The sequence below is a fragment of the Taurulus bubalis genome (assembly GCF_910589615.1).
Source record: "Taurulus bubalis genome assembly, chromosome: 17".
In the NCBI taxonomy this organism is placed as follows: domain Eukaryota; kingdom Metazoa; phylum Chordata; class Actinopteri; order Perciformes; family Cottidae; genus Taurulus; species Taurulus bubalis.
In genome coordinates, this window is record NC_136605.1 from 6,139,747 (window position 1) to 6,155,353 (window position 15,607).

At 46.6% G+C, this 15,607-nt stretch overlaps 2 protein-coding genes across 2 annotated transcripts in view; both read left to right on the top strand.

Moving 5' to 3' along the window:
• LOC306749640 (microtubule-associated serine/threonine-protein kinase 1-like) overlaps positions 1 to 5,897 on the top strand; it is a gene marked incomplete at both ends in the record, with an annotated part of 36,622 nt that extends 30,725 nt beyond the window's left edge. The window contains 10 exons of the mRNA XM_079232951.1: positions 350 to 472; positions 632 to 741; positions 843 to 1,003; positions 1,957 to 2,204; positions 2,309 to 2,530; positions 2,620 to 2,849; positions 3,117 to 3,239; positions 3,367 to 3,500; positions 3,600 to 3,790; positions 4,345 to 5,897. Coding sequence (XP_079089077.1) covers positions 350 to 472; positions 632 to 741; positions 843 to 1,003; positions 1,957 to 2,204; positions 2,309 to 2,530; positions 2,620 to 2,849; positions 3,117 to 3,239; positions 3,367 to 3,500; positions 3,600 to 3,790; positions 4,345 to 5,897 — 3,095 coding nt within the window. The remainder of the gene's footprint in view (positions 1 to 349; positions 473 to 631; positions 742 to 842; positions 1,004 to 1,956; positions 2,205 to 2,308; positions 2,531 to 2,619; positions 2,850 to 3,116; positions 3,240 to 3,366; positions 3,501 to 3,599; positions 3,791 to 4,344) is intronic.
• Positions 5,898 to 9,586: 3,689 nt separating this feature from the next.
• LOC306749641 (cysteine protease atg4da-like) lies at positions 9,587 to 13,585 on the top strand (the record flags this gene model as incomplete). Its single annotated transcript, XM_079232952.1, has 10 exons — positions 9,587 to 9,779; positions 9,876 to 9,959; positions 10,041 to 10,214; positions 10,803 to 11,106; positions 11,212 to 11,276; positions 11,476 to 11,603; positions 11,750 to 11,828; positions 11,929 to 12,005; positions 12,512 to 12,631; positions 12,800 to 13,585. 10 exons carry the CDS (start codon positions 9,587 to 9,589, stop codon positions 12,971 to 12,973), a joined length of 1,398 nt encoding a protein of 465 aa, XP_079089078.1. The 3' UTR covers positions 12,974 to 13,585.
• Between the last annotated feature and the right edge of the window lie 2,022 nt (positions 13,586 to 15,607).

Below are 15,607 nucleotides of genomic sequence, written 5' to 3' on the forward strand. Positions count from 1 at the left end.
GCTAACTATTTCAACAATTTATTAATTATTATTAGCTAACTATTTCAACAATTTATTCATTATTATTAGCTAACTATTTCAACAATTTATTCATTATTATTAGCAAACTATTTCAACAATTTATTCATTATTTTTAGCTAACTATTTCAACAATTTATTAATTATTATTAGCTAACTATTTCAACAATTTATTAATTATTATTAGCTAGTTATTTCAACAATTTATCCATTACTTGTAGCTAACTGTCTCAACCTCATAAGTGGTGCTCTGGTGTCACAGTTGACTTCAGGCCGCAGCTCTTACCTGTCTGTCTGTCTTTGTCTCCTCCGCCCATCTCCTGCCCTCTAGGTGGAGCTTTTGAAGTGAGGCAGCACTCTTTCTTCACAGAGGTGAACTGGAACAGCCTGCTGAGACAGAAGGCAGAGTTCATTCCTCACCTGGAGTCTGAGGAAGACACCAGTTATTTTGACAGTAAGTCTGCTTCTTGGGATTCCCGGCACGGACCACAGATCCCATTTTGAGCTTAGGAACATCGTATTCGTCTGAACAGCTCAGGGTCTTCTGAATCGTCCCCTTCTTTGGCACAATACCTTCGTGACCGCGATGTTAATCTCTGCCTCTCGCCACCAGCCCGATCCGAGCGCTACCATCACGTGCAGTCGTACGACGAGGACGATACCAACGACGACGAGCCCGTGGAGATACACTGCTTCTCGTCCTGCTCCCCTCGCTTCAGCAAGGTCCGAGGCCGCCTCCTTCTCTTGATTTTATCTACGTGGAGAATGTTTCGAAGGCGCCAGCAGACCAAAACAATGGTTGACCGTCTGTCTGTTGTGTGCAGGTGTACAGCAGTATGGAGCATCTGTCCCAGCTGGAGCATAAACCGCCTGGCGTGACCCTGCGGGAGCACAAGGTGCCCAGGGAGGATCGGCTAGCCAAGAGGGAGAGCCTGGGCAGCCTCACCCTCAGGGACAAGAGCTGGAGGGCGGGATCGCCTGAGATGTGAGAAATAGTGACGGATCACATGACTAGACCTGTTTCAACTTAACCTCATACACACAACGCCCCTTTTTCTCTTTTTCCGAAAATGAGAATTGTGTTTTTTCAAAAGTAAAATTGTGCTATCTCCTCATTCACAGGGTCGATTTAATTCATTTGAATTGCTAAAGTACCGTAAACCTTGTGAGAAGAGGCGTGTGGTTTAACTTTTTTTTTTCCGTAAGCTCCTTAACATGACTAAGCGATTATAACGTTTCACTAAAACCTTCATAAAAACCCTTAGAACGGATTTCAGTCAAAGACTAACCGTACGGGCCTGTGGGAGTGTAATAAATCAATCTAGATCATTTTCTGACCAGTATTAGTGTCTCAACATTGCGAAACAAGACCAGACCTTTTTTTCATATCTTGGGCGTTCCGAGATCCTACGATCTCATTGGTCCTCAGACTCTTCTGAGACGACACATGCGGACCTAGGGGGTCATTTTGATATGCAGCTTGTCGTGGTGCGAGCAAGGGTCAGGTCAAAGTAGGTCATTTATCAATTTCTGAACCAAAAAACACGTAATATGCTTCCTAACATGTCAATGCTTTAATGGATTGTGATTATTGTTGCAGATTTAGATGCCTTTGGTCGTAATCTTTCTAAAGATGTGCAGTATTACTATGTGGGATGATGGGAAGGTACCGAACAATACTTGTTTAAAAAACTCGGGAGCTCTCGATGAGTCATTTTGGGGGAATCTTGCTCAGACTCTTGACTTTTGATCATATTTATGCTTTTATTTATTTTTTAAAGGCAAGGAGTTGCGGATTCGTTAGAGATCAAGGACAATAGGGTCTGGTATTCATGTCATATGAGCTGTAGAACTGGTTTTAATAGATGGATAACCGAACAACACAATAAAACACGTGTTTGACCTTATACTAAAGCATGACTGCCTTGCTTTTCCCAGGAAGCGCTTATCCTGCTCCGAGTCCTCCTTCACCGAGAGCGACTACAGCCCACCCTCCGGGGCCCGAAGGCGCTTCTCCGCTCTCATGGACACGCACCGCCTGGCCTCCCCTCTGGAGCTCGACTCCGAGCTGCCGGTCCCCAGCCGGCAGCCTCCGGTCACGACCAGGGGGACGTCCCTGGAAGGGGCCATCCCCTCGCAGGGCGATCTGAGGACGCTTAAGGAAAGCAACGGGTTCACAGCTGGAGGTAAGAAGAGCGGTGAGGGAGCGCCATGTCCCTTTGTGACCCGCTAACCCGCGTTTGACCGCAGCTTTGTAACGAGAGCTTCGTGTCGCTACCGTGTGTCACAGAGAGGATTTTGAGACCGGCCGATGCACCTCTACCGGGGAGTGCCTCTGTCCTGGGGCTCCACGACCCACAGGGGCCCCGCGGGGCCGCCACTGACCTGGTGCTGCGGAGGGTCCGCCACCAGCAGCTCTCGGCAGAAGGAGAGAAGCGTAGTAACGCGCGACCGGGGACCAAAGTAATCAAATCCGCTTCCGCGACGGCTTTGTCCGTCATCATTCCTGCAGGTAAAGCAAACTGGTTCTGTGACATTTAGCAAATGACCTGTAAAAGAAAAACATATTTAAAGCTGACATCTCCGTCCCTCTCTCCTCAGTGGAGCAGCATGTTGCCTCCCCGCTGGCGAGCCCCATGTCTCCTCGCTCCCTCTCGTCCAACCCGTCCTCCCGGGACTCCTCTCCCAGCAGGGACTACTCCCCCGTGGTCAACGTGCTGCATTCCCCCATCACCATCCACCGCTCGGGGAAGAAGTACGGCTTCACTCTCCGAGCCATCCGAGTCTACATGGGAGACAGCGACGTTTACAGCCTGCACCACATGGTCTGGGTGAGGGAGCAAATCATCTAACTCTGGCGAACAATGGCATCATGCTAACTGAACGTTTGATGAGATGCTACCTAAGGCTTTCGCCTCGGAGTCCTTTCAATCTTAAATTTCAAATAGTTGCGTCACATTCAAACTGTCATATTTTTAAGGCAGCCTCTTTCAGCTGTTGGGTTGAAGCACCAGCGATATGTACAGTGTGGTGTGTCGTCTGCATAGCTATGAATGAGCCACATGAAATATAATGATATAGTTTTGTTCTGATCGCAGCATGTGGAGGACGGGGGTCCCGCCCAGGAAGCTGGTCTCAGCGCTGGTGACCTCATCACTCACGTAAACGGGGAGTCAGTCCATGGGCTGGTGCACACAGAGGTGGTGGAGCTCATCCTGAAGGTGAGGATAACGACCGAACTATCTTGTATATCCATCGCAAGATTTTCTTTTTAATGGGATGGCTTGAATAGCATGTGCTTTTAAAATAATGTGATTCATAACTTGAAGATATATATATAATCTACAGAGTGGAAGCAAGGTGACAGTGACAACTACTCCATTTGAGAACACCTCTATAAAAGTGGGTCCTGCCCGCAAGTCCAGCTATAAATCCAAGATGGCGCGGCGCAGCAAGAGGACCGGAGCCAAGGAGGGACCAGAGTGAGTTACTGCAGCCTGGATGCAGTTCATTACAAGGATTCACTTTGTGCTTCACATGTCTTTATTCTCCTCACCACGTTTTATCTGTTCTCCTTTCAGGAAGAAGAGAAGCTCCCTCTTCAGAAAAATCACCAAGCAGTCCAACCTGCTCCACACCAGCCGGAGCCTCTCCTCTTTAAACCGCTCCCTCTCATCTGGAGACAGTCTCCCCGGCTCCCCCACCCACAGCCTCTCCGCCCGCTCGCCCACCCAGAGTTACCGCTCCACCCTCACTGAATCCCCTCACATGGGTTAGTGTTGAAGTGATGCGGGCGTCTTTTCGTACCTAGTTTGACTCTCTCAGTGTCTATGTTAGATGTTTTGCTATAAAAGAGTGGGACCCCATGTTGTTTGTTGTCAAGTAAATGTGGACGTTAAAGTCCAGCAGCACTGCTCAGTGTGGTCGGGTGTGCTTTGTTCCTCCTCTAGCCCAACAGTGACGTCACGGTGTACTGACACACCGTGACATCACTACAAAGTCAGTTTTATTCGTCAATTCTTCCATTGTGTAAGCATACAGAAGATTTGAAATTGTGCGTGTCCTGTACTAAAGTGCAAAAAAAAAATACAACAATTTGAAAAGTTAAAACCTCTAGAGGTCAGCACAAACAAGAAATTCAAGGAATGTTATGTTACTCTTTAATCCCGCTCATGTTGTTTGTTTCACTCTGATCTCGTATCTTTTTTTTTTCGGAAGAAAGAAACAGTGGAGATTTAAACCTAAAATCACATTTTACTGCGAACGTTCTAATTCTCGACAGAAAGGAAATGCACCGTTGACCACATTGTGATCTCCTCTCCTCAGGCACCTCCTCCCAGAGCAGCTCCCCAGCATCCAGCACCCCCAACTCCCCCGCGGCCTCCCACCACATGAGGCCCAGCTCCCTGCACGGCCTGTCTCCCAAACTCCACCGACAGTACCGCTCCGCCCGCTGCAAATCTGCCGGCAACATCCCCCTCTCGCCCCTGGCTCACACCCCGTCCCCGACCACCTCCTCTCCTCCCCCGCTCTCTGGCCACACGGTGGGGAGCTCCAACACCACGCAGACGTTCCCCGCCAAGCTGCACTCCTCACCCCCCGTTGCCCGACCCCGCCCCAAAAGTGCAGAGCCGCCCCGGTCCCCCTTGCTGCAGCGGGTGCAGTCGGCGGAAAAGCTGGGTGCCTCGATGTCGTCCTCTTCCTCCTCGTCGCCGTCGCCTTCCCCTCTGACCGGCGGGGTGTCGCTACGCAAGCACAGCCTGGAGGTGGCGCACGGGGACTACAGGAGGGAGTCCTTCCACTGCGAGCACAGTCTGCAGAGCCTGCTGGAGATGGAGGGGGAGAACGGGCCCGCGCCTCCGTCTCCTTCGTCCTCCTCCTCCCCCTCCCCTCCAATGGGAGGGGAGATCGGATGCCTGAAGCCTGCGAGGAGGCTGGGGAGGCAGGAGTCGCCGCTCAGCCGCGACACCCTGCTCACACCGAGAGAGAAAGCTACGCAGACCGCCGCCGAGGTCACGGCGACCAAAGCCGAACCCAAGACCAGCGTTGTTGACGCGAGTAAAACCATATCTGAGGTTCTGAAGAATAACACGGCTGCGGTGAAGTCCAGTCCAGCGGTGGTTTCCTCCCATACCGAGGCCAAGCCGAGCCCGGGGGACCGAGCTCGAAAGGCAGGGTCTTCAAGTTGTGAGGCAACGGCCCCAAAGAGTAAACTCAGCGAGAAGACCTCGACTCCCGGCACACCGAAGGGCCCGCAACCGCCAGACAAGCAGCAGAGTGTGCAGACAGACGGCGGGGCTGCGACCAAAGCTCAGGAGAAGACGGAGGAGAAAGTGAGAGGTGCGGACAAAGGAGCCGTGCAGAAGGTATCGTCTGCAGAGCAGTCCAAGCCGCGTAAAGGCGCAGAGACGGGGGAGAAGGGCGACAGAGCGACCGAGACGACCAAGGTGAAGGGACCCGCGCCGCCGATTCCCACCCAGGTTCAAACCCTCGCCAGATCCAAAACCGAGAAGGTGTCGAACGGTTGCCGCGGGGCCAAGGAGGAGGGGCCGCACCTGGAGGTGCTGGAGGAGAACCCGCCGTCGCCCTGCTCGGGCCGCCCCATGTCGCCGGGGGACAAAGCCAGCTTCGTCACCCAGCTCACGAGCGTGGCCAAAACGGTGCTCGGGCCCATGAAGGCGGGGTCGCAAGAGGGCGCCAGGGCGCGGGACGCCTCCAAGCCGGGCGACGAGAAGCGGGGCGGCGCGGCGGGGAAAGCGGAATCCTCGTCCGGGGGCGGACGCCGCGCCGGCGGCGCTCAGGCGGCTGCGGCCTCGGCCGGCAGCGGGACGATGGCGTCTGATAAAGGAAACGCCCGCGGCTCCAAGCATCACTCGTGATCAGAGGGCTTCAGAAACGAGTCGGACTCTCCCACGCAATGCCTTTCTACTGTAGCGTCCCGCTGACATATCACAAATTAGCAGGAAGAAGGAACACCAAATAGATGACGAGCGACATTTAGAACACACGAGATGTGAACAAAGATGCGTCGGCCATGTCGGCAGAATGGGCGCCGCACATGGTATCGTAATGTAGGCCCGTGTGTGTGCTGTGTGTTCGATGTTTTGTATATGTCTTAATGCATGTACATGGGAAAATGACAGAATATTTAAAAAGGAGATGAAAAAATATATATGAAGACGACCTCAAGGTGGTGAACACTGTGAAGAACCTTTCAGCAGGCCAGCTGGTAACTGTGTGGACAAATGGGCATTCCTCACTGGTTTCGGATCAGCGACCAGTGCCATCCTTCAGTTAGAAAAAAAGAAAAAAAGAGCGACACATGCTGTATTTCAGTGACTAAAGTCGAGTTTGTGCTTGGTGGAGAGAAGAGAGCGGCAGAACACGCAGCGGGAACCGGACCAAGAGACATGGAAGCGTGAATCAGCACGGCGTGCTTCACGTCTGTTTAAGGGCTGAATTTAAGTGGAATGGAAAGAGGCTGATGATGAGATGAGCTTGCACAGGGACACTATGCAATGTGCTGATAACGCCACTTTCTTTTTCATTTCATTTCATTTAAATGATGTATTTATTTATTTGTGGTGTCTCCCCTCCCCCCCAAATTGCCAAGTTTACATTGTGCTCCAGATGAGGACAGAAGACCAAGGAAAGGGATGCAGTAAGCCAAGCAAACACTTCTTTTGTTGTTGTTGTTGTTGTTTTAAACATTGTCTCCATCGATCGTAGTGAAAAATGTGCAATTTTTAGGCTGTTAAGTGAACACACTAGTGTGTCCGGTGAGGAGGCAGAGAGGTCACAGGAGAGTAGATGCTCCTTCACACACGCGTTTCTATTTATGCAGATGTACCGTGAATAGTGTGTGTGTGTGTGTGTGTGTGTGTGTGTGTGTGTGTGTGTGTGTGTGTGTGTGTGTACGTGTGTGTGACGTTACGTGTGAGGGAAAGTGCCAGTCTTTTTGTTTAGGGATGATGTGGGTTTTTGTTGTTGTTGTAGTTGTTGTTGTTTACACTTACATGTTTAATAATATGCAATCCAACAGTGCCCAGTTTGATGAAACGGAGCACCCTTGTCAGTGATACAGTAGTAGACTACACACAGAAGAACAGGAGTGTCTGTGTGTGTGTGTGTGTGTGTGTGTGTTGAGAGGCGTCTTAGTGGTGAGGTTTTGTTCTTGGTGTTGCAGACCCTGATAGCTTTGGGAGACCAGTCTTAGACCGCCACCTTGTGGACGATGTCACAACTACACCGAGGTGCAAAGGAAGATGGGCGTCCAACGTTGCCCTGGAGAGGAGAGGGGGGTGTCTTCCCATTTCATACATAACTATCCGGATGCATCATTCTTTTGCTAAAGGATCACGTTGAGACCAAGAACGTCGCGGCCCGAGCTTATCAAGTCTTTGGTTTATATCCATCAAGATGTGTCGTGGTCATCGGATATCAACCCAATATTTGGAACTGTGTTTTTGTGGTGTGATGTAAGAAAATTGCACTTTATTTTGTGTTGAATATTTCTTTTGTATTATTATTTACTGGTCCTGTATATTTATTTGACTATTTTTTTATTTGTCCTATTTATAAAAGTTGTTTTTTATCTATTCAACCCCTTTTTTTCTTTTTTTTTCTTTTTTTTACAAGTCGCTGGTTAGTGGATTTCTGCTTTACTACTGACATTAGATATTTATGCATTTTAAATTTAGACTGAGGAATCTACCAACATCTGTGTGGCTACCCTTGACGTTCATATTCTTGTCAAGTCAATCTTTGTCCCAGTGTTTGATTCATTTTTTATTTTTTACAGCAGCAACTATCTCTGACCGTTGTTGTCCATTGCATTGCTACATATTTACTAGCCACCGTTGTGAAAAACCAATGCAAAAAGCCTCTAGTGCAGAAATGTAATAAAAAGCAAATAAACCCCTCGTTCTGTCTGAGCTTTCATTTTTTAAAGATATGAACAGTATACAGAGGATGATAGAAGACTCGCTGTGATTGGTCCTCTGTTAACCAATCACAGCGCTGCTAGTGTAGGACCGGTATAAACAGGAAGTGAGTGTAATTCGTGAGCCTGCTCCTCGAAGAGCGAGCAGAGACCCTTTTTACTACCAACGAAACGAAAACAGAGGAGAATTATCTAAATAATTAATGAAATTACTTGCTTTAATTAAAGAAGAAGCAACGAGGATGCCCGAATGAAGGTAAGAGATGAATGTCGGGCTATAAATCGAGTTATTCTGCTAGTGGACGGACCCTAAAGTTGTCGGATGCGTGGAAGTTTTTTGCTGTTTTATTTTTTTTATCCCGGAGGGACTTGAAATGAGAAATGAATAATTTGCAGGTGGATGGCAGCTTTGCCCATGACGCTTGTTAAAATGCAGCTAACGTCACCGTTTGTATTGGTAACGTAACGCTTAGTCTGCATCTATAGTTTTTTAGTTTTTTATTTCAGGTAAATGAATTAGTGTGGCATGTTATTTGTCAATCAGTTAATTGATATCGTGGTCTAACATGTCAAAAAGGACAAATGCCCACCCTTTTGTAATGTGTTGTCCAACCAGCAGTTACAAAGTTTTAAAAAAGTTACAAAATAAGTAACTTAAGACTGTGAGATGATTAACAGAGGGGCCAATGAGTTATGTTCTACTCGTGTGTACTGTATGAACGTAACATTAATGTGCATTTCATTTTGTGAGATAACATAGTGGATCATAACCAGTGTTACACTCTGGTGGAAAGTCTATTTACGCAAGTTCTGTACTTCAGCACAATTATGATGTACTTTTACTTTGCTTGAGTATTTCTATTTTATGCTTCTACTTCTACTCCTTGACAGTTCAGAGGGAAAAATAGTAGACTTATTTTTACTCCACTACATTTATTTGATTTGAGATTTTTTTTATATATATATATATATATATATATATATATATATATATATATATATATATATATGTGTATATATATATATATATATTACATTCTTATAAAGCACAATACATTTTTAAAAGATGAAACCAATGGTTCTCAGTCCTATCTAAAATAATAATAATTTTAAGAAAATAATAATAATCTGTATTTAGTTGGAGTCCCTTGTCATGTTTTAGATGTCTAAGTTGTCCTCTTTAAAGATCAAAGATCGTTCCAATTAAATATCTGTTTGGAGCCCAACGAGGTAAAACTGTCTCTAATATTTTACCAAAAAAAACAAAGATCAGAGAAAAATCCAAAACATGACTATAGATGTGTGGATGACCATTTATAATCTACTAATGCACATGTCACTCATTGGGGGCATGTTTGTTCCTTCCTGCTGTTGCCAAACTGGAATTTCTTGAGTCACAGGATGCCGTCACATGGTCTCCCTCTTTACGTCCCGGAGAATCATTGACTTTGCTGTGGTAAACAATAACCCCAATCGGTCCCAGGGGCGGATCCACTCTGTTTCAAGGCTAAATAATAGAATTGTCTGTTCATGGCTGCATCATCTCATCCGGGGTTCTTGTTTCGTAGGCTGCTATGGCGATAGGGAGCAATCCTTCGCGCCCAATCTCGCTCGTCTTCGGTCGCGATGAATCCCAACGGCGCCTCGACTAGCTGTGAGGGCCAGACCCCCACCGATGACCCGATGGACGACTGGCTCTTCCTCTCCACGGATTCTGCGGCGTGTCCGAGCCTGGAGGAGAGCAGGGGAACCCCGGAGGCAGAGGACAGAGGACAACTCAAAACCAAGTTGATCTCGGCGTGGAACAGTGTCAAATATGGTCTGTTGTACCCGCTCTGACTCCTCTGACTTCTGTTTCCTGACAGATCTACCTTGCTTTGTGAGATTAAACTGGTTTCTCTTTTTAACTATTCAGGCTGGTCCTTGAAGCAGAAATCCAAATTTAGCAAGAGCTCCGCTGTGATCATGTTTGGAAAATCCTACGAGCTCAGGGACCACGGTGAGACCTTTGGAAAAGTATCTTCTTCGTGTTGATTCTTGAAAAGTGTGGATTTTAATTCAAGCTCTGCCACCGTTTCAGATGAGAGGGAGCGTTTCCGCCGCTCCTTTGCGTCTCTCCTGTGGTTGACGTACAGACGGGGCTTCCCTCATCTGGCGGGCTGCTCTCTGACCACCGACAGCGGCTGGGGTTGCGTGTTGCGCACGGGGCAGATGCTGCTGGCCCAAGGCCTGCTCCTGCACCTGATGCCGCCAGGTGACGGCGCACACAAACGCACTGCGGTGACGTCCACCATCAAGTTGAAACGCAGAATGCTGTCCAATATTGTCAAAAAACTTCAGATACTGTACTCTGTGATGCTCCTTAGATTGTCTAATCAGAGCTAGGCTGGTTAGCTCATAGCAGGACAAATTTATCGAGTGTTACTTTCCCCTCCATTGTGACTAGATTTAGCTTCTTTGTACTGCTGTACAAACTCAATATTAAGATGTTGCAAGTGGAAGAAAAAAAACAAAGTCTGTAAATTAGCTTTAGCAAAACCAAAGCTAGCGGTGACTGCACTCCAGCTAGTCTTCACTACTGTTTTGGCCGAAGTTACACATGTGGTCATTTTTTATATGGCATCATGGAAACAACCAGAACAATGCTTTTATTTTGAGTTTGGCCTCAAATATATATAAACAAGAAAATAAAATTGACAAGAATTAGCTAGTGAGGCGGAGGGACGTGGGGTGCGCTAGCTAGCAGAACATTTATTTGATAACACACCTCACATTAACAGTAGCTATATGTTGTCCCATCTTAGTGATATTAACCACTACTCAAATGTCTGTATCTTTACAGGTTGGACTTGGTCTGTGAGCCCCCATGCGGTCAAAGATGACATGGACCTGCTGGTGAGTCGCCCCTCAGCCGCTGCAGAGCGTGGACCGGACGCCAAGGAAGGACCGCTTATGAGGGGTCGGAAACTGAGCTTGGGTTCCCTCCTGGACAGGCCCATGGAGGCTACACACAGGAGGGTGGTGTCGTGGTTCGCGGACAACCCCACAGCCCCTTTTGGGATACACCAGCTGGTGGAGCTGGGCAAAAGCACGGGGAAGAAGGCCGGCGACTGGTACGGCCCTTCCATCGCGGCACACATCCTCCGGTGAGAGCTGGAGTCGCGACATGACGACCCAATTAACCTAACCAACTTCTGTTAAGATGTAACGTCCGACAGTACATTTTTAATGTATTTTAAAAAAAAATTCAGGAAAGCTGTGGCAGCATCCGCAGACCTCCCCAATCTAGTCGTGTATGTTGCACAAGACTGCACCGGTGAGTAATTTCTTCCATCAGTGGATTTGCTCTCTTCTCTGAAGCGGGCAGTTTCCCCTTCAAAATAAAAGCAGCAGCAGCAGGAAATGTGCTCATTTGTTTTAATTTCAAATTAGTTGTGAGTGATTCAGAAGAGTTTAAAGAATGATCCACCCATGTGGACACGTCTGTCTCTGTCTCTTCCTTCCCATGCGTTCAGTCTACTTGGAGGACGTGAAGAGGTTGTGTGAGCGTCCTCTCCCTCAGCCCTGGAAGTCTGTCATCATCCTGGTTCCTGTGCGACTTGGAGGACAAGATCTCAACCCCTCCTACATCGCCTGTGTCAAAGTATGCGCACGAGATTCAATGCAGTCCCTCCAATGTGTAGTCTGCAGTCTGAGTAGTTTATGGTGGGAGAGGATGTTAAATTGCCACGTATAGTCTGTCTTGCATGTACAAAGAACAACAACCCGCTCCTCGCTTTGACCCCACAGAAACTCTTGACGTTGCAATGCTGCGTTGGAATCATCGGGGGCAAGCCGAAGCACTCTCTCTTCTTCGTCGGCTTCCAGGGTATGTGCAGTATCATGTAGGACATCATTATGGTGCTCGGCTGGTGGACGTCAGTCCTTTTCACTTTCCCCTTTCCTCCCCCGGCCCTGCTGTGCCAAAGACGACCATGTGCTGTACTTGGACCCTCACTACTGTCAGCCCACGGTGGATATAACAAAGGAGACGTTTCCCTTGGAGGTATGAGGAAGTACCATTTCACTTCTTCCTTTTTGGTTTCTGGTTTTGCTTCCTCCTGTGAAACCTATACATGTATTACCTATAAAAGTGTCATATTATTAGAATTGTTTTGTGTTTTGTTTTTTTCAACTTTGCATTTTTACTTTGTGGCAGAAGTCACATTTTAGTGATTTCTCTGCTCACTTGCTAACTCATTTTCACTCGCTCTCAATAGCAACACCTGGTGTTCAGATGTAAGAGCTGACTCGTTGTAGATACAGTTTTTTTTGTATTTTTTACATATATACTGTTTAAGAAAAATCGAATTACTTGAACTACTCCTCGATGCTTTCTTGTATCCCTTAGGCTTTGCAAAAGTACCTTTTTGGGATAACTGATATTGACTTCACTCTCGCATAAATATTAAATAGATAACATCCACATCAGAAACATTTTGTTCTGATACTAAGGAGACCTTTTTCTGATTAGTATTCTCTCCCTTTGGCTCTCCTTCACCCCTCCTGCAGTCCTTTCACTGTAAATATCCCAGGAAAATGGCTTTCTCTCGCATGGACCCCAGCTGTACCATAGGCTTCTATGCCAAAGGCCAAAATGACTTTGAATCTCTGTGCACAGAAGTTCATGAGGTATGTGATTGGGATCTCCATTCATTCATTTAATCAATATTGAGCTTTTGGATTGTTTCAAAAGATTTGTGGCTGAATGTATTTGGTTGAAGCTGATGCCACTTAACAAAAATGACAAAATAAATGTGCTGCTTTAGCTCATTTTCGGTCTCTTTCGGTCTCTTTTAGGCGCTCTGCATATCTGCAGAGACGTACCCCATGTTTATATTTGCAGAAGGAAAAAGTCAGGAGGAGGAAGAGGGAACCAACACACCCCCAAACAATATCGCCTATATCCAGAGGAAGAGTCAACTGAAAAGAGTCAACACTCGCAACAGCATGGACGAGTTTGTTCTGTTATGAACAGAAGATAAAATAAAATCAGCCCCGAGGGGCGTACAGTGATGATCAATGATCAAATGTATATAATGTGGCAACTACTGTGTGTGAGAACCAACAAAGTCCTCAAAACGCCCACTAACAATACCCTCAAGTGGAAATGAAGTGGCCAAGTATAAGTAATGACACTAGTATTTAGTTTTTTATTGCTGTTTTGTGCTCATCTATATTTGTATTTATTGTTTTAACAGAAGAACATTTAAATTCATATTCAATTGAAGGACTTTGAAGAATAACTTTTTTCTAATTTGCCTATTTTGCCTATACAACATCGAGGAGGTCATGTTATTTTATTTGACTAAATACATTCTAAATAATATAATTTAAAGTTTAATAATAGTACATTTCTCCAAGGGACAAACTGAGAAACACAGCCTCTCACTGTTTCATGTCATGTGACGGGATGCGCCGCCTTTGAATGGATTAGAAAATTGGATTTCTGTTAACATGTGACCCACGCAGGCTTCAACGGAGAAGAAGTAGGATGTTGGGAATGCACTCTCGCAGGAAAATAACAAAACATACTGATTATTTTTTTTCCTTTTTCTGCTGTCTTTTATCTGAATAAACAGTTTTTCAAAAAGGAAGAAACTCATTTGTATTTTCTGTACGCTGAAGTGATAAATGTATTTATTGATGTGCTGAGCTATTCTGACCAATGGAGGCCCTCGATGGAGCCGCCTCTCTGCTCTGCCTCTCCAGCCCAGACTGCTCTGCCTCGACCAACTCGAGGAGGGAAAAAAGTCATGCAGCAGCACATCCAGGCTGTTGGGACCTCAATCAAAGCTGGTGTGGTTCTGTTCCAGGCCATTACTGGGCTTCTTGGGGTCCTGGAACGGCTGGTCAGTTCCCCAGGAAAACCAATAATGCCTCTGCTGGCTTTTTGGGTGAAGATGCCAGCAGGAACAGCTAAGTTGTCAAAAGAGGGGGAAAAAGAGGTTTACAAGAGGAGTTGGGTGGCAAAACCTGCTTCAGTTGTCCCACACCGATGCGTTAAGGAACTCGTTCACAAACTCTGCCCTGAATCAACCCAGCAAAAGGGAAGTGTGGTTCTATATACAATACATGAGAAGCAGAAGCCTCATAGACATGTTTTACCAAAGCATGTTGTCAATGATCAGTGTGTCCTTGACGTATTATAAAGATCTCCATCCTTTTTTAGCCTGGGCATAGTTGTGCCGAGTATCACTTATTTTGTGGTCTTTGTATGGGTTGATAGGCAGCTATAGTCCCTCTCTGTCCTCCTCTGGCTTCTTAGTCCAAATTTTTTTTGGGGGGGAGAATCATGAGGGCTTCGGAAAGAAAAGAAAAACTAAAGATTCAGCATTAAATAGCTCATAATGTATGTGTAATAAAGGAAGTTGCATCCTGCCGCCTACCTTGAATGCAGCAACAAGTGAGTGCCTACCAGTGTAAGCCGAAAGGTCACCCAAGGTCACCTTGAGACCTGTTGGCCGGTGTCTTTGAGTGGTTTTTCTTTCTACCATCCCACTGGGACGAGCTCCTCGTGTGAGGCTCTGCAGATTAAAGACAGCCCTGATCTCACCTTCCTGAAGCTGACCCGTCACCTGTAGATGGGCCTCCATCCGACACACGCAGTAAATTACTGTTTATCATGCATTTATTGATGATTAAAAAAAGAAAACATAAAAAAGAACAGGGCTGAAAATGACGTTGTAATATTTTGCAAACTTGTGTTTGAAATGCTCGTTGATATGTGTTGTGCTTACTACACACACAGTCAATAATTGTGTAGGTAAATATAAGTATCACCTGTGTGTGTAGGTAAATATAGGTATGACAGCATATGTAACTACCATTTAGAGGCAGCTCGATGTATCTGTCTCATATCAGATTCAAACAATTAGTTAATCGATTAGTCGAGTATCTGATTTACATCAATTAATTATCCACATTTTTTTTTGCTCTGGACAAAACAAGCATTTTGAAGTGCAGCTTTTACACTCAAATGTTTCACATCAAACGAAGTGCTCCTCAGATGAATCAATAATGAAAAAGAGTCACAGCCCTGCATAGTATTGAATAATTGCTGCGTTTTTTTTAAAGCACAATCACACAAATACAGGCTGACGAATAAGATACCGAAAGCAATTTCCATGTGACTACAACACGGCCTGGTAACGTGGTTTCTCGTGTATCGGACTACGTGTTCACATGGACAGAGAAGCGGAGTAATAGGAGCATTCCTGCCGTCTCTCGTCCACAGCACCCATCCCCCATCCTCCTCTGCTGCCTGTTAACGCATCCCTCACTGGGCATGCGGGAAGTGAGCGAGGCGGTGGATGGGGGCGCTGCGGAGTCGCACAGGCCGAGTCTCTCTCTCTGCGATACAATCTACCGAGAGGAGGGTGGGGGGGAGGAGGAAAAAAACCAACTGGGTAGGTCGGTCTTTGTTTCTGGCTAGGAAGGGGGAAAAAACCAAGAGACGGTGCGACCGGCGAGGATTGTAACCACCAGCGTTCACCGTCAGTGTAAGTCAACTGCTATTCGGTTATCGGTTGGAGAGAGTCCGGTGTGTGTTTCACGACGACACAGCCGCTTTTAGTCGGCGGTTTTTATTAAAGGGGGGAGGTTTGA